The 26,481-nt window shown below is 41.1% G+C and overlaps 1 protein-coding gene and 1 long non-coding RNA gene across 4 annotated transcripts in view; both read left to right on the forward strand.

The window, feature by feature from the left end:
• The first annotated feature begins 1,118 nt into the window (after positions 1–1,118).
• Positions 1,119–5,764, forward strand: sox4b (SRY-box transcription factor 4b). The gene has a single exon (XM_063486712.1). The coding sequence runs from the start codon at positions 1,685–1,687 to the stop codon at positions 2,930–2,932; it is 1,248 nt and encodes a 415-aa protein (XP_063342782.1). The 5' UTR covers positions 1,119–1,684; the 3' UTR covers positions 2,933–5,764.
• Positions 5,765–10,283: 4,519 nt separating this feature from the next.
• LOC134637107 (uncharacterized) overlaps positions 10,284–26,481 on the forward strand; it is a 104,980-nt gene continuing 88,782 nt past the window's right edge. For 2 of the 3 annotated variants that reach the window (XR_010095069.1, XR_010095071.1), the window contains exons 1-2: positions 10,284–10,388; positions 11,902–12,292. This is a non-coding gene — a long non-coding RNA (uncharacterized LOC134637107). Of the gene's footprint in view, positions 10,389–10,642; positions 11,003–11,901; positions 12,293–26,481 lie in introns of those variants that run through there. The other variant, XR_010095070.1, reaches the window with a different exon arrangement.

The raw sequence follows: 26,481 nt of genomic DNA on the forward strand, positions 1-26,481 counted from the left end.
TTTTTGTACACACGTTTCATCTGATTGTGGTTAAAACTGGGCACACTCTTACCTTGCGCTGTGCCGTGCGTTTCTCTCTCACCGGTGCATTTTGTGTTACGAAAAACTGCACTGAGTGTCAGTTTTGAGTTGTGTGTGCGTGTGTGCGCGAACGAGAGAGAGAGAGAACAAGCGCTCTCGCAGGCGGTTAATGCGCACACACATCGCACACACAGCCTACTTCTTCTTTTTTTTTCTTTTTTTCTCCCTCCTCGCTTCTCTCTTTCTAGTGCGCTGGAGAGGGTTCGTTCGATATGTGTTATGTGACAAAAGACCGCCCAACCCCGCCTCGGAGAGAGAGAGGAGTGAAAGCGCAAAGCATATATACAGCTTGGCTGTCTTGGAGTCTTTACTCACACCAGCCAAACTATCATGTCAGTCTGCTCGCACGGTGACCACCTGTAGGCAAACTACCACCAATTAAACTAATTATCGCATGTTTCAGTCAGTCGTTAGAATGATAATCAGTTTAAATGAGTGATCCCATTATAATATAGCCTGCAGTATACGCCAGATAACCTTAGAGTGTGTTATCTTTAGCATTGCAAGCACACGGCAATGGACGACTGTATCAGCTGGCTTTATTATAGGTGCGCACTATGCACAATATCCTCACTGTCTGTGTGAGGATAGTGGAAGAAAAGGAGGCTGGTTAAAATAGAGCGCGTGGCTTTTGTGCCGTCTCGGGCGCGCTGGTACAAACTGCACTGTGTTTAAACGGCCATATGGTGAAGTATACTTAGCTTTCCTATAGCAAGGCTACATGTTAATGATATACACATGGGCTGGTGGTGAGAGTCGGCTGGAGGGGAGGGGGGTGCTCATAACATAAGCCAATGTCTCTTTAAAAAAATGAAGTTTCTTGTTGTATTCTGGAATGAGGTCAGACACGAGGCTCCTCATTGCACGCGCTGATTATTATTAGATTCCATTTTTGGCCAATCGGCGCCGAGGTGGGCGTGAGTCTGGCGCGGAGGCAGGCTAGCGACAGGATTTCATTGGTGGATTTTTATCGCCGTTGTATTACGGGAAGGAATAAATGCAAGCAAGGGGGCCGGGCCGTGAGGGCTGCTTGAAACGCGACTGTAGGTGATGGGAGGCGGACAGTGTAACTCGCTCTAGCTGCTTTTTTCCTCCCTTACACAGCATGCATGGCTTTTGTTTCTGATGCAGAGAAAAGCACTTACCCTACACACTGTACTTGGGAGCCCTTTGTAAGTGCCCGAGCGCACAGTGTGGCACCCGGTCTGCGCTCTGCAGCTGCATAGACTGTGCTCAGTGGCCCCCACGGCTAAACTGGTTTTTATAACAGAAGGGGAGACTGAGAGACTGATTACAGGGTACACAGTGGAGACTGGGCTACCATCCGTGCTGTTTTAAAGGCCAACAGAAGCTGGAAATTAAACTTTTTTTTTCTTTTTACGCATCTAGCCCACTGAGGCTACTCTGGACTGAAGTGTTGCCGAGTTTACTGCGCATCTCAGGAGTGAATTATTTCTTGCACTGGCTTTTACTCGGCTCAAACTGTGAAGAGGAGGGGAGAAAAGAGCTGAGTTTGCTTTAATAGTGAATCAGAGGAGCAAGGAGAGAGGGAGAGAAAGAGCAAGCACACCGCTCTCCCCCTCTGTCTGCACAACTGGGCAGCATGGTGCAGAAAATGAGCCACACAGAGAGCACCACCGAGGCGCTGTCCTTCTTCGCCGGGGACTCGAGCTCCGACTCCGGGGCGTGCATGGACCTCGAAACGGCCGCTTCGCCTCTCTCCCCGGGCTCCACAGCTTCTTCGACCGCCGGCGACAAGTTGGGAGACAACCCGGCGTGGTGTAAAACTCCCAGCGGTCACATCAAGAGACCCATGAACGCGTTCATGGTGTGGTCCCAGATAGAGAGGAGAAAAATCATGGAGCAGTCCCCGGACATGCACAACGCCGAGATCTCAAAGAGGCTGGGGAAGCGGTGGAAACTGCTCAGAGACAGCGACAAGATCCCCTTCATCAGAGAGGCGGAGCGGCTCAGGCTCAAGCACATGGCGGACTATCCCGACTACAAGTACCGGCCAAGAAAGAAGGTAAAATCGAGCGCATCCAAGCCCGCAGGAGAGAAGGGGGAAAAGCTCAACTGTAGCTCCAACAACACCAGCACTAAGACGTCCTCGTCTTCGAGGAAGAACGGATCCAAATCACCCAGCAGCAGCAGCAGCAAACCCCACAAATCACTTTTCGGGAGCAGCAGCAATAGCACCAAAGCATCACTGTTTGCCTCTGAGCACCCAGCAGAGCACCACCACAACTCTCTCTACAAGTCCAAGTCCGTCTCCTCCTCAGTAGCCAAGCAGATACCTGATGGCAAGAAGCCCCGACGAGTATATGTGTTGGGGAGCAGCGGGGCTAGCTTGAGCGTGAGCCCGGCGTCTTCCGTCGTGGTCCCGGCCAGCCCGACGCTCAGCAGCTCGGCCGACTCCAGCGACCCGCTCAGCCTGTACGAGGACGCGGCCAGCGGCAGAGAGGAGGGTGCCGACTCCCCCGGCAGCAGCGGCAGCTTGGGCGGCTCTTCGGAGCGCCACGGTGGGCACACGTACAGCAGTCGGCGGGCTTCCTCGCCTACCCCCTCCGGCTCTCACTCCTCCGCCTCGTCGCACTCCTCCTCGTCCTCCTCGGAGGACGAAGAGTTCGAGGACGACTTGCTCGACATCAACCCGAGCCCCAGCTTTGATAGCATGTCGCTGGGGAGCTTTGGCTCCTCGGTGCTGGACAGGGACTGGGATTTGAACTTTGAGTCCGGCTCCGGAGGGTCCCACTTCGAATTCCCCGACTACTGCACACCCGAAGTCAGCGAGATGATCTCCGGGGATTGGCTAGAGTCCACCATCTCCAACCTGGTGTTCACGTACTGAGAAAGGCAAGAAACGACAGGTAACATCCTGCCAGCAAATTAATAATAATAACGAGAAGAAGAATGAGACCACAAACCGAAACGGGGACATAAGTGGGCGCAATAGTTTGTGTTATAGGTTTAACTGCATCAGACTATTAAAGCCCCGCTGAAACTACCCCCCCAGTCCTTTCTCGCCCCCCAAATAGGCAAGAGGCTGCATATCCTTGGAGAGCTAAACTTTAAAGCAAATAAATGCTTTTTCTAGGCTACTTTTCTTTGGATGCGTCGACTGTGGGACTTAATACCAACACGACAGTGAAGGGAGTGAAGAAGAAGAGGAGGAAGTAGTACTGGAGACTGAAAACGCTCAGTCGTGGACTGTTTTGAACTGAACAACTTTACTGTGATTGATTTGCACGTCGTTCACTTAATCAATGTTGTTGACGATTTAGCAAAAGAAAGAAAGGAAAAAAAAAAGAGAGACATTTTGCAACTTTTTACCAATCGCCAGGTGAACTTCACCACTAAAAGGTACAGAAATGGGACTGCCGTGCGACATTTTTTGTTGTTGTGGTGTGTCACTAAAGAGGGATTTAAAAAAAAAAAAAAAAAAAAAAAAAAAAGTGAAACCAAGGTGGGTTGGAGTTTTTTAAATTTTTTTTCTAAGTCGACTATTTTCTCAAAAAGCAAAAGGAAAAAAAACACGTTAAGCATGATAGCCTACTTTGTTCCTATCTTGTGCTGAGATTTTCTGTGAGACTGTCGAGCAGTTTAAAAACTAGTATTAGGGTTATTTAAATGGATAGGTGGCGCTCGCTTCGGTTCTTCTCTTTAAAAGAAAGAAAGGAAAAAAACGGACATTGAAATAATCACCAGCTGTTGTAATTTTTCAGACTTCAGGATTCAAACGCAACTTCAAATCTGTGCTGAACTTTATACACATGTTCTCTATGATTCAGGACCAAAATTCTTTTAATGTTTTCAAGATTTTAACTATAGAGAAATCCTCACCGATTTCTCTATCTTCTTTTCCCCTTTTCTCCTCCATCCTATGAGCTTTGTTTTGTACATGTATTCAGATGCCATTTTATATGGGATGTTGTATTTATATACTGGGCCAAGCATTTTTGACTTGATCATTTTTTAATTTGTTGTATACATGATCTAGTCCTGTATTATTATTATTATTTTCTTACACGATTGTTTGTCAGTATGTCTGTGTCTGTCACATTTCCTTCTCAGGCGAAGGGCTAGAGTTTAAAAAAACACACAACTTTTGATTTCTTTTTTTATATTTAAATGTACACACTTTTGGACACTTAAAAAGAGAGGAAACAGTTTGATTATTTTCTCAGTGTATTTTTGTACAAATCTATATAGAAAGTGGGGGAGTCAACAATCGGTGTGTGTAGCCTACTAATACAGCTGTATTGGATTTTCTAATTTTTAATACCACCGGCAGGCTGCTCTTCATGCTGCCTTCAAGTGCTTACAGTAAGCTCGTGTGCTCTAAGGTTTTGTTGCCTGTCCAAACGTTTTCCCCCCATTTTTTCTTTCTTTTTTCTTTCTTTTTTCTTTTTTTTTCTTTCTCAAAAACAGGCAACAAAACAGACCTTTTAACACCGCGGTGCCAATTGTTTTTGATTTTAGAAATCAAAGGCACCAAACTACATTTACCTACTGACGAAATAAAGGAGCCCTTGTGGCTCAGGTGTGTAATTCATGTTTTACTTCAGCAAACAGGCAAACTTTGCGTGTCTTTTACCAGCATATGCTCTTAAGACTTCCCTGATATCCAGTCCCTATATATTTCAATATCCTGTATTGACCGTAGCCTGCAGGCATGACATGCTTAACTTCTAAGGATTTAATTGCGATTTGTCCGACAGCACTTGAAAGCAGCATCAGCCTTTGTATCAGCCTACCTTCAACGTTTACAGTGCCAGACTGCAGGCTCCTTAAAGACACAGGAACGCATTGTTTCTGCAGGCTATTCCTGTGGGCCATGTGGGTTTAAGAGCATCACTATCTTGAGCAGCCACTTTGCTTTTGCATTTCCTGTCAAATATCTTGCCTGTGACAACAATGAGGAGATTGTAGCTTTAAATTTGACTTATTTCTTGATGTTTTCATTAACTGATGTCACATTTGCCAATCAACCACTGGATTGAAATAGCACTAGCGTTGCAGCAAGTAAACAACAAGGATGATAACATCAAGCGTATTCAAATTTCTGACTTGAGTTCTGCAAACACCTACTTGTACTGCGTTTCTCATTGTATTTGAATATATAATCTTTTCTACTTGTGGGCTAACTATTAGCTAATAATTGTTTTAGTATCTTTATGGCATGGTGAATAGCATTTGTATTTCAGATTCAGGTTATTAGCTGTTGTGTTTTTCAGAAAAAAAATGGAAAAAAATGAGGAAAAGCGATGAAACGTGAACTCGGTCTTTGTATATTTGACTGTATCATAAAGCAAAAAGATTGTGTGTTTATGTACGTTGTTGCTATCGAGGACAGGCACTGTCTAGAGCTGCCATCTTTTACACATCATTACCTACATTCGAGGTGGTCAGTTCAGACTGTTTTTTTATATATAAATATGAAAGCATTTTTAAATATATTAACTTTATTTTTCATCCATCCTGTGCAATATGATGTGTAGAATTATCATTTATTGTCTCTAATCATGCCATAAACAAAAGTACCCACCCTCTTTTTGAGTCTCAGCGAAAAGGGGCGGGGACTCATGCCAGCTAAATTGTGTCCATTCACTGCCTGTCAGATTGTTGATACAAACTTGTGTACAGAACTTTTTCAAGGAAGGAAATAAATATCAGCTGGAACTGAAACTCAACAGCTTTTTTCTTTATTCTTGAGTGTTTTTTTAACCTCTCTTTCAATGCCATGAATACCCAAGAAGTGATGCATTTGTGTTATTATGTTCCAAGTTCATCTCCTAACAGTAGTTGTCCAAACTGTGTTTAACTATTACATTATATGTTGTTAAGTGTTTTGGGTTTCCAAAAATTCTATAAGAGGATGAAGGTTTTTACTCACCACTTCAGCTGCTTTTAATTGGCTCTTCTATTCTTTTATTCTTTTCTCCCCAAGTTAATCAAGCCATGATTTACTTGGGGAGAAATGGACAACTGAAAGCAAACGTTTGCAATGCGGGCTGATTCCAAAAGTGCTCAGAATAACTTATAAAAACAGTCTTGAGTAATGAGCATTAACTGCTTTGGGGAAATCCACTCCAGCGGTGTGGCAACACGCTCCCCCACAAAACTACCATTTACATAATTTTAAGAGGCAAGCAAAAATGGTTGTGAGGTCTGCAGTGTGAAAGAAAAGTGGTTTAGCAAAGAATTATTCAAATATTGTGTTGTAAACTTTCTCAGCTACTGTGACAATTGCACATTAAGTCAGTTTATATTATCCATGTCTGCACATCGCAGGGACTTTTATTTAAGTTTCCTCTTAATGCGGTGTAAATGCCTCATTTATATAAGAAATTTTCTGAAAACTGTCTCAGCTCAAAAAAGCACACACACTTTAAATTCTAGTCACCACAAAATGGGATGGTTTGGTTTGGAAAGAGTTTTGTAGCAGGTGTCAGCATCCGTAGAGTTACTGTCCACTTTATTCTGTAAATAAAGCTTAAAAGGCGATGCTCTTAACCCCTTTGTGACATAAATTTGATGCTGGAGTTAAGTGGTATGGAAGCTTTACGTTAGGATTCAAGTCTACATCAGATATTCAAACATGTAGATTTGTTTATTTTAATTTTTTGTATAAATGACATGACCTTTTTCTGTATTTACTGTTTTTATTACATTTGCACATCACCAAGAAACTGCATGAAAGCTGCACTCATCTGTTCAAGCACACATGTAAAATTGATTTATGTCTCTAGAGTTTAAAATTCTAATGCATTATGCATAACTTAAAACCACGCTGTTACTGGGTCAAAGCAGAAAATAGTGTAGCGTCACTCGTATCGAACAGAATACACAAGTCGTATTCCCAGCAGCGCTAAATCATGACGATTAACAATGACCTCAGAGTATCTTTTGGTGTTGCTACAATGTTACTTCTGGAGTTCACGTGAATTTTTTTAGTCATAAAAAAACAGAACAGATAACATTGAATGGACAGAACGCTCTTTATCCCTGAATATTTAATAAAACAACCTGGTAACCGGAAAACTGTTAGAAAGATGATGCAAGAATACACCCTGAAAAGGAAAACATGAATTGCCTGCTGCACCCCTCCTTTATTTCCTCCTCAAACCTCCCCTGGATAATACATTAAAGAAAACACACCCAAGCCAAGAACTGATCATGAAAAGCGATCCCACACCATTGCAACTGACCAAAATAAGCCTCAAACAGTTAGGGCAGGTTTGCCTAAGCACCTTATTTCTTCTATATAATATCACACTGCTTATTTACATCATTAATCAAAGACACACACATACTGAGACCACCTTAAGTGACTGAATGAAGGCGGCTCATTAGTGAATACATAATTATCTTCATCCAAGATATGTCTATTCTATTCTATTCTATTCTATTCTATTCCAGCCTGTTGTGCTGTTACGCTGGCATTCAGACTTGATTCAGTCATGATTTCCCTTCCCCCTCTCCCAGACAGACCCTTATTGTGGGGGAAGGGCTGTTTTAGCAGCAGTCAGCCAAGGGCCCTCCAGCGTAGCTGACAAGCATGTCTGTCTACAGTATGCGGATGTGTCTGTGTCTGTATGTGTGCATGTGTGTGTGCGGGCATGTGCATCATACTACATGACATGGGTATTTTTTGATAACAAGACAGGAGACTGTATACTTAGCTCAAATATTAATGGTTTAATTTATTATTGTTATTATTATTATTAATGTAAGTGTTCCATGGTTATTAGTGTAACTGGTTTTGTGGAACTGTTATGTATGGTAAAAACACCAGCATGTTTAGGAGTTATCAGTTATTTTTATTGTCGTAATTAGATGCATCTTGATGCCCTTCTTCACTGTCTGACGTCTACTTTCAAATAAACAAAGAGTAGGTGTATAAAAAAATCTGCATTGATTGTGGAAATAAAGTGAGCGTGTACAAGTGCATAAATCCATAGCGGATATCATGATACGACTGCTAACTATTCCCTTAATGAAATGCAGATATATGCATTTTATAGCAGCTTAATTAGTCGTGTTTTACAACTAACCTTACACTGCAAATAAACAGTTATTTCAGCTGGCAGTTTTAGCACCCACTGCATACTTTCTATCTTAATGTCCCCATGATTGTGAAGCAATAATATCTGTACTGTTTGGTATAATCTTGCAAATTTCTCAAGATTTCCAGCACTTCTGTGTGTCTGTGTGTGTGTTAAGCTCCTCTAAGCTGTATGTAGCCTGTTCAGTGTGGAGTCTCATGCCTGGCTCAGCTGACTCCTCAGTGGGAGATGTGCAGGCAGCAGTCAGGGCAGAGCAGAGTGGAGCAGAACAGGCTGATTGCTGGAGTCAGTGGCCCAGTAAAACCACAGCAGGGGGGATAAGAGCTCTGCCGGAGGGGGCAGAGAGAGGTATGACTGTATCTCTGTCTGTCTGTCTGTATATAATATATCCATTCTGAGCTAAACCCAAGGGGGTAGATGGTGTTGTTGTGGTGGTGGCGGTATGACTATTTATCTGCTTTCTGTGATTTACACCCCCCCCCCCATTATTTCTATGTGCAAATACCATTTGTTATAGTCGCTGTTAATACACAGATTTCCGTGAGGAGTAGCTCCTTCCTTTTATTATTTATCTGTATTTGTCTGGCATATAAATGAAGGACACAGTAGTGGTGTTGTCGGCTATCCTTAGTTTTTAAGTTTCTACCTAACTGGCTGTGTCTAGATGTTCCCAAAATGCATTCACGCACACACACACTTGTGGAAACCGGTGTACACAAAGAATGCCGCGCACAAAAGCAGTATTGACTAGTACGCTGCTTTTTCAGGACCCAGGTCAGGTCCAATAGGCAGAGCCACAGAGGCTTTTTCTTCTGCCTGTGAACAGCAGTGTGGTTAATCACTGTCACTGCATGTATTTGCATTTGCATGTTTCCTGTTGTCCTGTGTGCTCCTTTCTTAGGAAACGTTACAGCCGGGACAAAGAGCTGCACAAAACTGGGAAAAGGGAGACGTGATTATGACTTCTTCCCTGCCCCTGCTCATCTCCCTCTTCCCCCTCCTTCCAGCACACCCACATGTAATACTACCAGCACTACCCTCACCGACTGCAGTACCAACAGCAGCTTTCCTAATGAAAAAAAAGCCTGAAACTCTGAAACTCCTTTCATTTTTTTAAAAATTTTATTTCTCACGACATCTATACAGATTTACATTTCCTATTGGACGGAGTTATACAACAAAGAGTAACTGATGTTAAGGTAGTGGTTAAGTAAAATTTCAAGTTAAGTTATAAAAACTAGAAAGTTTGCTCATGTAAATGAACTTAATCAAATAAATTAATTAAATAAATGAATAAATATCGATGTACTTACGGGGTGCAAAGATGCCTAAATATTCTATTTATGCATGTTTTGGTGCATCACTGTTACTGTTCTCCAAACTCAAAATAAAGCTTTTGCATAAGATTTGACGTAGCAGTAGCACAGCGGATCCCCGTCATTACAAGTCTAGAGCTACAGGTATACACTCACCACTTCATTCTCTACAAAAATAAATAAATAAATACATAAGTAAATAAATAAATAAATCATTTTTCCCCCTTTTTTGGTCTCTTTCTTTGCTCCCCTGCTACTGCTGTCCAGACACAATGGTTGTCTCTACGCGGAGGATACAGGAAAGTTTTTGTCAGCCAGCCAAAAGGCAAGAAGAATGGAGGAAAAAAGTATTTCGGAAGCAAATATTTTCTAGTGTGACAGTTTTATGAGGGTTTCTTTTGGTTGCCACTTGAACGAAAGAGAGAGAGAGAGATAGAGATAGAGAATGCTCATTGAAGAGCACCTTGCAATCCAGCGCCACAAAGAGGCTTTAATGAATAAACAAATGCAAGAAGAAAAAAATGGGGTAAAAAGAATAAATAGATTTCCTACGACACAGACAGACATAATTGGCTGCTTTGTAAAAAAACAAAAATAAAAAAAGAACTTATTGGGAGTTAGTGTGTTTAAATAAAGTAAAATAGTAATAACAAGTATAATGATCGAACCCAACACTTAATCATCATCTTTATCACTCACACGGATCCACAGTGTATATTGTTGTGTGCATAGTTGTTTGACTTTGAGAGGGCGGGACTCTTTGGAGAGCGAAATGAACTAGGCGCGGCCAAAAAAGAGCCCCATCCATCTATCACACGTGTAGACAAAGGGGGACTCCACAACACAAAGCTAGATGTGCCCTCTCAAACTTTTTTTTTCCTACAACCGACAGCAGCGCGCGCACAGGAAGCCGACTGCCCAGGTGAGTTGTCTCCGAGCGGCACACTGTCTTTGCTTTCAAGCCTCGAGCGATTTTTTGGAATTTATTCCCAGTTAAAAGTTGCGGCTGTAGTTGGTGCGTCAGCGCTCAAACTTGAGCACAAAGCAGGAGGGAGAGGGAGAGAGAGCTAGAGAAATCGAGGCAGCAAGGAAGGAGAGAGAGAGAGGGAGCGAGAGGAGCGGTCCCCTGTTCCTTTGTCTGATGCGGGTCGCTTTGAGGAGAGAACTTGAGGGGGATGCTCACACACGCATCTCCATAACGCTCATTAACACTCAACTTGTGCTACTTAGAAGCAATTGTCAGGGAGCGTTCATGGAGTTGAGGCAGAGTTTGTGGGGTTGCTGTATTTTTTTGTCTCTCGAGGATGTTGCGACACAAGACAAAGCCTGTCAGAAGTTTGCGGAGGAAAGGACCTTTTTACGCACGCGAGAAAAATCACAGTTGGCTGATGGATAGTTTGTAAATACTTCTTTTTTTCCTTCTTAGTGCAGTAGTTTTATGACTGTTGTGTTTGTGTTCTTGCGAAGTTGTCTTTCTGCACTATGGGAATTCCGCGCAGTGCAATCAGGTGTAAAGTCTCCAAGAAACAAGAAACGGTAACACAGAATTAAACTTTTTTTCGCACTAATGAGAAATGATGTTTGGAGGCAACAAAAAAGATGCCATGGCGTGAATCTAAAGCGAGCTCGTCTTGAAAATCTTTAAGAAACTTGTTAGAGTTTATTTGGAAATAGATCAACAGGTATAAGTCGCTGCAGCTTCTTTGTTAGGCTACTGTAAAGGCTCCTTTGTTCTCAGTCCATACAAAGAAAGCTAGCAGAAAGGAGCGCAGATCCACCAGGAAACAACTTTTTCTTTTCTTTTTCAAACTTGCAAAGTTAAATTTATGTGATATATATTTTTTAATTATGTTGTTTAATTCTAGTATTTCAAAGTGTCTCAATAGCTTTTATTTGCCTTGTTTTCTTTTAAAGAAGCAAATACCCGGGAAATGTCAATGTAAATACTTTTTATTGTTTATTGAGTTTTATTGTTAAGTTCCACCTTCATTATTTATTATTTTTCCTCGTTATTAAAAAAAATAAAGTGGACATGATTTAAAAACAAACAAACTTTCTTTATCTTGTGAAGGTGTGGCCAAACAACTTGTGTGGATTTGAAGCATTCCACTGTGGAGTAGCTCTACCCTTAAACTTTGCATTAGTCAGCAAAGAGGAGAATTCATACCTACAGGATTTACATGTGGTTTGAAACCAAATTAGTTTGCTATTCTATATAAAGAAATATATATATTTACAAGTTTCTAAAAACAAATTCGACTCATATAGTTCATTCACACACTTTTACGCTGCTTATTCACTCCTAAAGTGCGAGTTTAATATGATTTAGACTGGGATTTCATTTGAATGTGAAAAATATGCTGTAGCTTTGACTGACTGCAATGCCTTTAACCTTTTTTCTTTTTTCTTTTTATTTGTCTGGGCACTGTCCTTAGGTGGGAATTTAAGCAATTTAACAAGTACAGTGCTTGCTTCTGATGGATTAAGAAAATAAAAAAAGATGTGTAGAAAAAAAAACACATGGAAGATGTACAGATTCACCTATCAAGCCATTTTTAAGATGAAATGAAGGATTAAGAGACTGTTCACTTTTCTTCTGGATGAACATGAAGACTTATCTCATGAGGATTTAGACTTCAGCAGCAGCAGCAGCAGCGCCAGTCGGATTGTGTTTTAGGCACACTTGGAAATCTAAACCTCATGGAGATACTTTGAGGATTATAAAAGATGTGCATGTAGAATGCCACAATACAAGACGCGTCCTGGGCCAAAGTCCTTGGGATAGCAGGATATTGCTTTCCTGATCCTTCTCAGCCCTCAGCATGGGTAGGTAATATTACTCTTTAGTGGGAGATGGTATGTGGCACTTGTTCAACCACTTGTTTGCAGGGCTGGTACATGTGTGAAATCCTCAGCACACGCAAGGACACACAAACACACACTATTTTCCAGCTACATTTGTCCTCAGCTGTATTTTGTAAGGCGTTGTGTTGCCCCTGTACTGTAATCTGAGTTTATTAGTAATGTCATATATTATGTAGGCTTAAAGCTAAAATCAATATACAGTTGATAAAAGGTTATTTTGAGGCAACCAGCTTGTCTTATCATGCCAGTCCTTAGTCCTTGCTCCTGAGAAACGAAGATAATTTTGGCATGGTTAAACAATGATGACTACCAATACTGTAAACTTGCAATTCTCGCAGTGTCTTTTTGTATTCCACACTTGTTATGCACTGGGAAATTTTTTTAATAACACAGTGAATAACCATAAAATGCCCAAAGCACCTCAATGAAGCTGGACGTTTAGTCCAAGTTTGTTGCACATGACCACTAGTCTGTATTGTAAAATAACAAGCTAAAAGTTCATCTGATGATATGCAGTTTGTACAATTAGTTCAGTAGTAGTAGAGTCCCTACCTCATGACATGTTTATATTTTAGTTTAGTTTTATCTGTGCATGGTCTCGGCATAGCACAGCAGCATCATTGTGTCATAGTCGGAGTGCATGTTTCATCTGATTTGATTTCGGTTATCTGTTATAAAGCCCAAGAAAGCTTTTGGGCCAAATTTGAGTGTCCACGGTCTGATCAGTTTTAACACTGATAGTTAGTTTCACTTACGATTGCGTGACAGTCGTATCATTTGCATGCACTGTGATCCGCAGCATTCATCAGTTGCGAAATGTTCTGTAGAAAGAGAAATCTTTCTTCAAACGCTCAGTTCATTCGGGGGTCAGGCGAGAGCGAGACCATCCTACAATGAAGAAGGCAGTTTTGTATTTCGCCTGATGCTTTTGCAGCAGCTAATTCAGACAAATCTCTTAGAGTCAGAAAAGAGTCACAAGCTATTCAACTGGCCTTCTTAACCTGCATTTGCATTCTACTATAGAGGAGTGTGAGGGAGAGAGGAGAGTCACTCCTTTCTCTCTCTTTGCAGCTCCTTATCAATGATGTCATTGAGAGCCAATGAGAGCGTACAGTGGAACTTGTAAGCATCCAAGCTCCACCTCCAGTCGCTTTGTGCATGGTAGCCCACATGGTCCTGCAGCATCACATTTTCACCATGCATTACTCTGCAGCAGAGAATGGGAGAGAGAGAGAGGCAGAGATACAGGGATGTGGCTCTTGGCTATGTGTTCTGATGTTAATCTACCGTGTCTGCTCAGAAATGAGTTGTTTATCATTTTAAACATGCAAAGAGCAACCAGATAACATTTTAAAAATGATTTGCCAAAAGCCTCTGAGATACTATTAAATAAGATTATAAAGAAGAATAAAAGCCAGCCAAATATTCTAGATCCTTCAACATCGTTAATGTATACTAAATTATTGAAAGTAAGGCTAAAATGCAAAGAATCATTGGAGAAGATTACCTCGATAATATCCCTTAAATCAGCTTGAAATTTCAAATTAGTTACTAAAAGACATGCGGGTACCTGACAATGTTTTTGTCGGCTTTAATCAAATTACTCACTTTTTTCTTCTTGTAACCAGTGGAATTGATTGGAGGAGAAATATTTTACTTGCTTCCTGCTGGTGTTGTGCTAAAGACTCACGTCACTGTCTGGAAGTGAGTGGGTCAGTTGGAATCAAGGTCAGTCAATAGTGTGACACACAGGTAGGGCAGATATAGGTCAGTGGCACAATATGGGTGGTGATGAGTCACAAACACACACAGACAGACATAGGCGGGAGGGAGGGAGGAAGAGGGAGCATGGCGAATTGGACTCTGAGCTATGGAAGCTTTATTTAACACAAATCATATCAACTTTGCAATGTAACATATAAGTGAACAGGAAGTCCTGCATATTAAGCTGCGCACATAACTCTGTAGCTCTTACCTGTGACATAGTGAATTTCAGTTGTGCAGTTGCATCCAGTACTCAGATAACGAAATAGTGAGTAAAACAGACACATCAGGGTTATAATAAATAATCATTATGACATGCCCGGCACTTGGCTCCTAATAGAGATTGCATTGGGGTGCTTTTTCCCACAATACAGTATGCTCCACTCTGTGCATCTTAATTACATTGCTTATCAGTAATGCTGTTATCAAGTGCGGGGCAGTTTTTGTAGCATTTGCCATCCGGTGGACTCTTTATGAGAGGATACATTCTTTTATGCGGTCGCCCTAGTGGGAGCTGCAAATCTAAACCTAATCCACTGAGTTACACAGGATGACATTAACGCAGCAATCTGTACCATCTCTCAGTTCTGAAGTCTCAATATCCATCTAAGCTGGAATGCTCATTAAAGTGGGGAATGGTTTAACACCCTCTTTTTCTATGCACCATATGCACAACTAAATCTGTGTCACTATAATCGCTTATCCATCCTTGTTTGTTGTTACACTAAAATGCAGCTCATTCTCTCCCTGGAAGTGAAGTCTAATAAGAGCCACGCTTTGTACTGCAGAGTTGGAGCAATGTATTACCTTAGATTCTCATCCCGGAGATGCCAGCATTCTTACATCTGCATTATTTCTATCCATTTATAATGCACAACATGTCTGTAAGCCCGACTCATGCTATGCAAAGTGCATTAGATTAGAATACAACATTAGGCCTAGAGTAACTAATCACAACAATGAGCCTAATTCTCCTAGACATTGTGTGGTTGGGCCTCTTCAAAGCTATCTGGTTTATTTTTTACCACTCACTGCATGGAGGTTATGGGAAATGCAGCTGATAGTGGCTCACATAAAATCCCAATAATAAATTTATGTGTATGCTGGTGGTGTTTTCTGGTTTATTAAGCAACAAAATGACAACAAATGCCACTTAAGGCCCAATCTGTTTATGCAGCATGTGATGCCTACACACCGTCGACCCTTAACTGTGTATGTTAACACTGCGCTTTATCGAATTCATGCTATTTTTACAGTCTCATATGTACTGTCTGATGCTCTGATACTAGCGCTGACAGATGGCCAAACAAATTTTGAGTTGGACCTTCAGAGCGCAACAGCCGCTCAAACAGATTTTGTATGTGTTATGTTCTGCGCGCCTTAACAAAAGAACAGAATTGGTTGAGATGGGCAAGTTGTCAAAAACAGCAGCAGTTAATAATCTTTTCATTTTCTCCACCAGCCGATTTTGGGCTGATAGTCCTTTTTTGCATATCATTGAGTCATAAAGTTGGTACAATTCAGTGAATTACAGTGCAGTAAAACATTAGGCCCACCATTACTAATCATGACGACAGCCCTAATTCTCCGAGCTACAGGCATTCTGTGGTCATCCTGTTGCAAACTATCAAAGCTTAGTTTTCCACTCAGCGCCTGTAGCCGAGAGATAAGTTAACGTGCTCTGCTGGCATGCTAATACATACCAGCACTGGGGGACAGGAATAAATTATTTCTTTATGACTGCGCACAAGGCAGAGCATTTGAAGGGAGGGTAGGGAGAGATAGAGAGGAAACATAGGGAGATGAAGCAGAAAGAACAGACATGGGGGTAAATGATGGGCAGAGAAGACAGGAGGGGAAAAAAGGAAATAGAGATCCAGATTGAGAGGAGAAAAAAAGAGTTAGAAAGAGAGATAAAAATGACAAGGATAATGCAGATAGCAAGCCTCATAGTGCTCTTTATATCAGCCTTTCTTCAGTTTATAGTAATTCTGTCACCATGCCTGTGGTGAGAGAAGTAGCCATAAGTGAAGCTATGAGCTCAGCATCAACAGAGGGTTTGTTTTGGGAATTAATAATGGCAGAGAAAGTTTTACTGCTCTGACCAGGAAACAACAGCCTGCATCCACAAACGTGCGACCTTTTCACCGGTTTTGCCCTACTTTTAAACGCTCAAGTCACGCAACGACAAATAATAATAATAATAATAATGTGTTAGTCCCTGTAGGGAAATTACTCCTCTGCATTTAACCCATTCACCCAGTGAAGCAGTGGGCAGCAACCAATACAGTGCCCGGGGAGCAGTGTGTAGGGACGGTACCTTGCTCAGGGGTACCTCAGGGTAGCCGTTCAGTGGAGTCGAACCCCCAACCTTCCGGTCATGGGGCAACCACTCTACCTACTGAGCTATCCCTGCCCTTACTGAGCTATCCCTGCCCTAAATGGGTGTCAGATAACATTAAAGTGAGTGAAATCTCACTAAAATACACCTGGATTGGTTTCAGTGAAAAAAGCAGTGATTCGAATGGCAATTTAAGATCTCTGAAACATTAAAAACAAGAGTACTAACATTTAGCTAAATTATTTTTGAGCCTGCGCGCTGATGTCTTGTGTCGTGCCGCTTTGTGTGCTTACACTTGGCAGCCGCTGTACGTTTGCACTCTGGGATTTTAGTAGAGGCAAAACCACACCACAAACAGTAGCATGACAAGTCAGTCAACACATAAAGGTAAGCGCCAAATCAAAATTCACCGGATGATAGCTCGCATGAGGTGTTGCACAGCAGGTCTGACTGTCTCTGAAGATATTGCTTTCCATCCCTCTTTCATCTATGCCCAGGTATAGATATGGGGGGACACAATTTCCAATAACAGCCTTTAGCCAGTTGTCTGTTGGTCTGTCTATTATGGATCAACTTATTACCTCCATAAATGCACAGCATGTTGCTGTCTGGGAATGGGCTGATAATCCCTCTAAAGACTGGGGTTTTATCAAAGCTAAATCTGCTACACACACACGCACAGACACGGACAGGCATGCATCAGGAATGCCCCACATGAGTACACATAGACACACACATACACACACACATGACTTGCCTGGTATAAGCATAGACATATGTGTGAGGACTGGGATTTTATCACAGACAAATCTGTGATTGTCTGGTAGTTAAAAGATTATAAAGCAGTGATTTTATAGACACAAACACACACACGTGTCATTAGCGCATGAACACTGGCTTCCTTGCTACAGGCATAGTGTAGTTAAGTGATATCAGTGCTGCTATTCTTCAATACTGTGATTCGCTTTGGATTATTAATCTGATAAGGGCTCAGTAAATCATTTCACTGACAGCTTTTATTATATTCACTTACTTCTGTTTTCTTTTTACCCCCGCTTTAATATAAAGTCCCATTCCCAGCCATGCTCGGCTTTTTTCAGTTTCCTACGATTCCAGAGGTAATGTTCTATGTCACCATCACCACTGCAAAGCCTATTTCGATTTTTGCTATAGTTTTACAGAGATAAGATTTTGAACATCATGTTTCCCCTTTTGAAAAATAGAAGAAAAAAAATAGTAAGATGTGTGTCAATCCAGTTAAGGAGAAAAGGGTTCATGCTGCGTCTGAGATAAGCAGTCGGGCACTGCATTGTACAGCCTAATTGAAATGACATCTGTCTCAAGCTAATTGATCCGCAGCAGAGCCAGAACACAGGGAGTGAAGAGACGCTGGCCTTCAGTGCAAGGTTAGAGAAAGAAAAGCTGCCAGTGATGAAGACCCAGCTTGCAGCCAGCACGCTGCTTTCCCGAGGTTGGACCTAGACTGAGTTGGCACTGTTTTCCCAGACCAGCAAATCAGAGGATGCCCTCCAGTAGTGAATGCTTGGACTGTCCTCAGTGCTGGGTACTCACTCTTAGATGCAAGTACATGACCCGACTGTATCTGTTTACTTTATTTTCCATCATTCTTTTAACAGCGTTGGAAGGATGTAGGCTTTCTGTCATTTTTTGACAGAGCAGAGCAGCACTGAAAATTAAATATAGCATACCATCAAGTCACTCACGGGCAAGTCGTGGCAGCGGTAGCAGTTCATAAAATGTAACATACATTGCAGAATCCCCCATTGGAGCATGTCTATGAGGACTAAAGGACCTTAGGTGCAGAAGGAGTGCACACTGCTGGATTTCTTCTTTTGGTTTAAGCCCCACAATCAGCTACTTTTGGTGACTCCTAATTAAGTCCTGGAAGAAATGTCCCTGCTAAATTCTTGCTAAACAGAGCTCTTAGTTTCAGTGTCAGCTACCTTCCCTCATGCATTCGATTACACTCATGTCCATGTAGTTCACATTTGCTAGTTTAGACACGTTGACCGCTTCGTTTTGGTGTCTCTGAGTCAGTTTGGTGCCAATACTTGCCCTTGATCAGCAGGCAGAAGTTAGGAGTTACATAAAGGTTGTGTATTTTGGTGCTTTAGATGAAATGAACTCAAAGCAGCATTCATTTTTTCAGGTTGTGTGTAATTTGACTGAAGTAGGAGATATAAGATGACAGAAGAGGTGTTGCTTACCTCCATTGTGTGCTTGTAAACAAATTTACAGTGATTTTGTGTCACCTTTCCACATTCCCTCCAAAAAATGTATTCTGTCAGCCAGAGAATGATGCTTCTTTATATTAGGGAGCAACCTGCCTCAGCTGTCACTCATTACACAGTTTAGTGTAAATTGAAGCTTCTGCCAGCCATATTCTGTAAACTGAAAGGAAAATTAAAGACAGTTATTCTGTTTGAAACTGGCATCCTTTGATTTCCTAAAGGATTTATAATGTTTTGACAGTAATTATTTAAAATATTAACTTTAAAAAACAACACAAAACAATCACAGCAAGAGAGCAAATATTTCATACAGGGATAAAAGCGCAGGAGAATGAGTGAGAATCTCGAGAATGCAATAAATGAGCTTTAGCTACAATCCTGCCGCCCTGGAAATGTCACTTGAGATTTTTTTTCTTAGTTTCCCTTAATTATTTATTTATTTATTTTTTAGTGATGATTTTTCTTTTCACTTATTTCAAAATATGAAGTACAGTTTTCTTGTCTCTTGTATCACTATCATTTAGTCCTGGGAACTTCAGATATAGAAATAAACATAAAGACAGCGTTTAAATAAACAATGCTGTGTCTTAATGACATGCAAATCCAAAGTATATCCTTGAGCTGTTTTGAGAAATGCATAGCGAGTGAAAGTGGGGTTTTTCCAGTTATAGGTGGCAATATTAGAGTTAGGTGGTGTGTTGAATAGCGAGCATTTTTTTTAACATGTCTTTTTGTGTCTGTTTGATATTTTGTGATATGTGCTTTCTGCTTTTGGAGAAGTATTATTCAAGCAGGTTAATCCAGAATATTATCTTCTGTCATCTTGCCTCTGCACCATGTCAGGACTGTGTACTTTGGCTGACTAATACCAAATCTATTTTGATGTTTTGATGGAGATATCTTTGAGCTTAGCTGGATATAGTGCGATAAGTCAGATTATGTCCCATAACACTAGCTGAGATATCAGACTCGAAACTGTCCTGATCTATGCAAACAACTCTGCTTTCAGGAATGGGCATTTTGTTGCTATCAAGTTTACCGTGTAGAATAAAGATATCTACATCATCTTACTCAATGTCGTACCTAACCTTTTGGGAGATATAATGTGACATATAGACAGCTAGGATAGGAGCCTCATTTAAACCATATCTGCCAGCGGGGCCTGGATTTCTTTGGATTTGTTTTTGCATGCTGTTCTTTTCTTTCTTTTTGTTGCAAAAAGACTATAAAGTTTTACAAAGTCCATAAAAGCATTTATTTTAAATATTCATGTCTACCCTTACATCAATTAAAATCTTATTCTGTTTTAAAATGTACCTTTTGCTGATAAAGTACAGTGTGATTGGTACTTGTTACAGTATGGTGAATGTCATACTCTGAGATAACTCAGAGTTTATCTATGTGCATGGCAGTGCCATTTATAGCTATGATGGTGAATATTAAATGCTGGGTTTCCTTGAGGCAGATAATGCCTGTGACTGTAAGTCTTACCCTGAGAGTATCTGCAATGACACGATTTTCTAGTCCAGTGCGGGACATAATCTGAGTGCCTGGAAATGGGCTGAATAAACTCAAGTTAATTTCCTGCTCTCAATAAAGCAGTAATTCCAGGCTGGATCCAGCCTTGACGATGGACACAGGTGGATAAAAGCCCAGGTTTTTGTAAAACATGGCACCACATGCAACAGTAAGGGCTCACATTTAATTTAAAAGCTGTTTAAAGCAATGCACCTCAAGCTAAGGCTTTTCTGGGCAATATTAAAAATTCAGTGGAGTATAAAGGTTGACATATTGCTTTTCCAGGTCATATGAGGTCAATATGAAATCTCTGATGGGAATGCGGCTGAATAAGGCCAAGTCGTGTCCCACTCTTATTATTATTATGCATCCAATTGCTTTGCATCAGCTGTCAGCTATTCTGTGCTGTACTTTGTTACCAGCTCTGGTGCACAAGGTCAAGTTCATGGTGCTTGTATATCCTTGCTGAATAAGACTGATTATGACTCAAACCCACCATAGTGTGTCTGACTCATTGACATTCACTGAAATTCTTCCACATATTTGCACCATCATCCGCCTGTAGTGTTTGGCTTGTACGGCTTGGGGCAAAGTTCATAAAACCTTAACATAACCTGCTCTTATTAAGACTAACAATCCACTTGAAATCACATTTGGAGGCAAATTTCTTTTCAGACAAGGTCACCTGAGAAATGAGCTGATCAAGCATGAGTCATACCTTTATTTATACATTAGGCACACTTTGACAAACAAGCGGTGTTAGCTTTCAGATATCTGTCACGGGCTAGACTCATCAGTGGCTCCGTAATCTGTGCCCCACTTTTTAGAAGCCTATGATCAGTGGGCTCAGTGGACTCATTCAACAAGCAGCTGAAGACTCATCTTTTAAAATTGGCATTTGGGTAGAATTTCATTTCATTTTATTGTTTTATTTTATTTCATTTCATTTCATTTTTTTTTTTTTTTGCCATTGTTGGTTTTGTTTGGTGTGAAGCACTTTGTGATTTCAAAAGGCGCTAAATAAATAAATGTACTTACTTTTTGCCAGCGAGCCTGTTGTGGAAATAGGAATCATTTACTATTCTCTTAATTATAGGGAGTGGAACTAATTTACTCCTCAGAACCTGGCTACCTAGTATAGCTACTACATTATGTTTCTTTTCTGGTGTTCAGGCTGATAACTTGTTAAATATTAATTCACTCTTTTTCCAAACTGAGGTACCTCCTTGTACACTTTGATTGGTTTAGTGGGCATTAAGAATGCTCACATGCAGGTTAATTGCCCATTAATATGACTCATTTACTTTTATTACAAATTGCCTAGCTTTATTCCAGCACTTCGGGCAGACTAGATGAACCTGACTGGACTTGTTCTGCCTAAAATTCAATCCAGAATCAACTAAATCTTCCTGCACGTACAAATTTAATCCATGTGCCTAATTTAGGGTGCTTAGACAACAGACATATGTGTGAGTGTCAAGGTGTTTCAAGCGCCTCGGTGATTCCATGCTCATTTGTGAGAATCTCTTTCTCCCGCTGTTTATGTTTGCCGTCTGTTGTTACTTGAACGCACGCAGACAGAGGATGCTTTACCGGCTACTTGGTAAGCTCTCTGATGTCCTCAGCATGTATAGTAATGAGAATTGCTGACACAGTGATCCAGGGACACTCAGACACAAAGATGTTCAGGATGAAAGCATGCACACAGAAGGTGTTTTTTCTTTCTTTCGACCATTCTTATCTATTTCACTTCATTTGATTTCTCACTTTCTCGTATCTGTTTGCCCTCCCTTGTAATTTATTCCATCTTTCTTTTCCCTGTTGCCTACACTGCATGTCTGAGTCTGTATTTTTAAATATATATATATATAATTTTTACCTCTGACTTCATTTTTCAGATTTTCTCCATCACACACAGACTCACACTGAGGTGCTGTCTTGCCACAATAGACAGTGGGAGGACTGCGCCAGCCTCCTCTTCAGTTCACTGCCAGTTCACTCAGCTGCACACTGACAGGAATGATGCTAGAGAGAAATGCAAATCTGATCATGACGGCTATGCCAGCCACAAATGTTAACATCCCTTCAAAACTTTAGGTACCGATTTGCATTCACTTGAAAGTGCAGCTCTAGACTTTTAGACATGGTTTTGTATTATTCTCGTCTCAGTGCGGCTAGACTGGTAATGTACTGTCACTCTGTGCTGATTCACCTGTCCCTGCAGCTCGCACGGAGTCTAAAAATATCACTTCAGGCTTTGTGAAAGTCAAAAGCATCTCATTTCTCATTTGATGAGAATACAACACAAAGTGGCATCATTACATTTTCAAAATAAAGTGCATTCTGGGACCCCAAAATGCAAGGTCGTCACCCCTTTGTGACGACCTTGCAAAGATCATCAGTCTTACAAAGTTTTTTTTACTTTTTTTTATTTTATTTGGCACAGTTTCTTTTCACAGTATGAATGGCTGGTAATTTTGGTTGTGTGGAGCAAAGACAAGCTGTCCTTGTCATGTCGAGTATTTTTTTTTATGCTGGACTGTGCCCTTGGACAAAAATATTAAGAGTCCCCACTGAGTTATGCACTCTCCATCAGTCTGTGTGCATGTCTGCCTCATCATCTTGGCCTCTCTCTCACACACTGCACTTGCACTACCTCCTCTGTCACTTTCCCTCTTCCTCCTCTAGTTACGCTTTGACTTTTTCTTCTTTTTTGTCTCTCTGCTTTCTTTTTTTCCTCCCTCAGTTTCTTGTCTGCATTGCTGTCTTTCAGAATTTGCTTTTTTAAGTTTCCTTGTGCCGGTGCCGGCTGCCTGTCACAGTTGAGATGCATGTCTGTCTTACTCTCGCTTTTCTTAATCTCTGGCTGCCTCTCTGGCTGACTGCATGACTGTCTGTTTCTATAGCTCTGCCTCTGTTTCTAGCTGTGTCTCTCTGTTGGCCTCTACCTCCCACTCTCTAACTCTCCTTGTCTTGTGCTCAAATGCCTTCTTTGCTCTAATGGCTTTTTTTTGTTCTCTACTTAACTCTATTTCCATATTTTTTTCTCAAACATTGTAGTTCTCCATGTTAACATAGCCCGTTGATCACCACTTCATTTTGCACTGGTTTGCTCCTTCTCTCTTTTGATGACTGAGTCACTGTCCTCCACCGTCACGTGTGTTCATTCAATCTCTGTGAGAGCTTACTTCTTGAGGAGTTTCCCTCCTTAGATTACCTCTGACCTGCATGGGAAGGATGGTGACTTATTCCTTTTTTAGCGAGTTTCACATTACGTTCCTTGTTTTTTAGGCTACCTGCATAATACCAAATACAGAATAAACAGGTTTCAAGAGTTGACTTTGACCTGGATCTGTACAAATTATTTTACCCGCAAAGAATAAAATAATTGCTCACCATCTTCACAACATTTATGGGGTTAACTGGTCTCTAGCAGGTACAGCTAATATTTTGCACTCAGTCAATTGTGATTTGAGGGAGTGTGTTTTTGTGCTGCTTGCATCTGTGCCAGATTGTTTTTGTCCCCTGGTGTCCATGTGCAGCATATCTGCTGCTCAAAGGGAGACACTGTGTTTCTCTATAACATTGTAAGGTCTTAACCTGACGTATGTTGTGATATGGCCCATATAAATAAAATTTAACTGAAATGAATTGCCAGTCCATCTATGCCACTTCCCTTCTGTTTTGCAGGGCTCGTCACATGTGTGTATACATACAACATGTACATTTTTGTAAGATCCCATCCGTATTCTGTGCTGTTTAAGTTTTGTGTGTGTGTGTCTATATTTAGATTACCTTTCCTATTCAACACATTCAGGATATCTCTCAATTAGTGACAAGGAATTTCCAAACCACTGGAGCCATTGTCTTAAACTAGGGCTCCATAAAGCTTAATTTCCCATAGAGAAAAGGGGTAGCGGGGTTGTTTTGAAGTCCAAATGTTCTTATCTCATGCACTATTAAGTGAGGCACTGGGGTGTGTTGGTAACATGGTTTAGAGTCCGTCTGTCACAGCCTCAGGTTATGCTGCTTCTAGTGCACACACACGCATACATGTACATACAAATGCATGCATATTCACACAAATGAAAGACAAACTACATGCACACATAGACACACAAGCACCTATTTTTTTCAGCCACCCATTTGCACACGTAAACACTGCCTCGGGGCTGTATAGCATGAGTCCTGTTTGGCATTGGTGCAGGTCAGAGGGGTTCCCTGAGACCTTCACTTCACTGATCACATCAGGGGACACTAACAGCTTTTATGTATGTGTTTCCATATATATTAAGTATTGATTCAACTTTGACTTGAAAGGTAACATAGGGCGCTTAGGCTGGCTTTGGATTATTCAGTTTGATCTCAGTGTGAATGTAATGAGAGAATAGCATACAGTTTTACTTTTCTTATTACATTTTAAGTGACATTCAGTACACTACTGCACATTCATTTCCATTCAGAGTCAATCCATTCTTTTAACAATAATGCAAATATTTATTTTTACTAAGCCTTAAGTATTTCAGCAGTCATCATGGAAGCAGGAAAGAAAAGAAGCAAACGATATTTGAGCATATGTAAGAACACCTGTGAGTTTGGTGTTCGTTTGTCATGTGAACATTTTTTTCTTTCAAATGAAAGACTTTGCTAAATAACACTTTACTTTATTTGCTTTGCAACCCAGAATAAAATGTGAATGCACTGAATGCACTTTCAATCATTTTATAGACACGGAGTAAAGATGTATAAGGAGATGAAAACAAGCATGAAATTAATCTTTAAGCACTCAACAGCATGGAATGTGGAGTTGCAGCAACTGTGTGAAAAGCACAAGAGTAGTTAATAGTTAATAATAGTAATAGCTATCGTTATTTCTTCATATATGTATGTGGAAATGCACGTATTTCCTTGGTTAAGAATAATCTGTCTAATAAAATCATGCCAGTTCAAGAACATCCTTGAAGAAGTGAGCGTTTCACTGTCGAGGTCAACAACCAAGAGACGCCTCGTGAATGTAAATACAGAGGGTTGCAACTCAATGGAAACACTGAAGAGCAGAAAGGCCAGATTAAACTTTGACAGAGAACATTTAAAAGAGTCTGCACACTTTGGAAAATTTTTTTTGGACAGATGAAACCAAGATTAGCATGTGCCAGAATGATGGGAAAAGTAAAGAGAAGGAAAGGAACCGCTCATGTGAGCATATCACATTAACAGTCAAACATTGGAGAGGCAGTATTATGGCACGGGGGTGTATGACTCCCGGCTGAACCAGATCTCTGATGTTTAGTGGTGATGTGACTGCTGATAGAAACAGCAGCTTGAATTGTGAAGTGTAGAGGGCTATATTCTCTGCTCAGATTCAACCAAATGCTGCAAAACTGAGCCGACACTTCACAGTGGAAGTGGAACAGCACCTAAAGCACACTACAAAATCAACCCAAGGGTTTCTCAAAGCAAAGAAATGCAGTATTCTTACATGGCCAAGCCAGTCACCTGATCTCAACCCATAAGTGCGTGCTTTGCAGTTACTGAAGCACAAACTGAATGCAGAAAGACCCACAAAGAAGAAGCTTCAGTGATGGCCTCAAATAGCATCTTAGCATTTGTTGATGTCCATGAGTTCTAGACTTTAGGCCCGTCACTGACTGTAAAGTAATCCACTGTGTTGATGTAGAGAGGGAAAATAACCAGAATGTGTAATTTCCCCTAAACCAAACTAGATGCAGATGTAATGCACTGACGCAGATCACCACGTGCATACATACATCCACCTATAGATGAACTGAAAAACACAAGCAGATGCAGACATCAAGCCTGGGGGAGGCTCTGGCAGGCTGTGCTGAGCACTGTGAGGTGCTGCAGTGAAATTGATGCCACATACACTATGTGTATTTTGCTTGTGTGTGCAGGCGTGCATACATGTGTGTTTTGGCCTTAACTGCTGGCAGTCTTGAGTAGGAGCTCTGATAGTGTGTGTTTGTGTGTGTCTATAAAAGATAGAGGCCAGATTTTGGGACAAAAGTTAAAGATTATCCTAAGTTGGTACTCTTTTTGTTTTTTCCCCAAATTCATCCTCAAGGTTTTTCTCATATTGTCAGACTCTGACACACACACACACACACACACACACACACATAGTATACAGTGTCTTTGCTGCAGGCACCAAAGTAACATTCTCAGTTCTGGTCGATTCCAGTTGGCCTGTGTCAGGTGCTACTTTCATATGTAAGGTGGCTGTTATGTGTGCCTCTGTGTTTGCATGGGGCAGAGAG

This window comes from Pelmatolapia mariae, linkage group LG10_11, assembly GCF_036321145.2.
Source record: "Pelmatolapia mariae isolate MD_Pm_ZW linkage group LG10_11, Pm_UMD_F_2, whole genome shotgun sequence".
Classification (NCBI taxonomy): Eukaryota; Metazoa; Chordata; class Actinopteri; order Cichliformes; family Cichlidae; genus Pelmatolapia; species Pelmatolapia mariae.

What these genes read in the sequence shown, in the direction of transcription:
- sox4b (XM_063486712.1), top strand. Translation starts at nt 1,685, where the DNA reads ATGGTGCAGAAAATGAGCCACACAGAGAGCACCACCGAGGCGCTGTCC.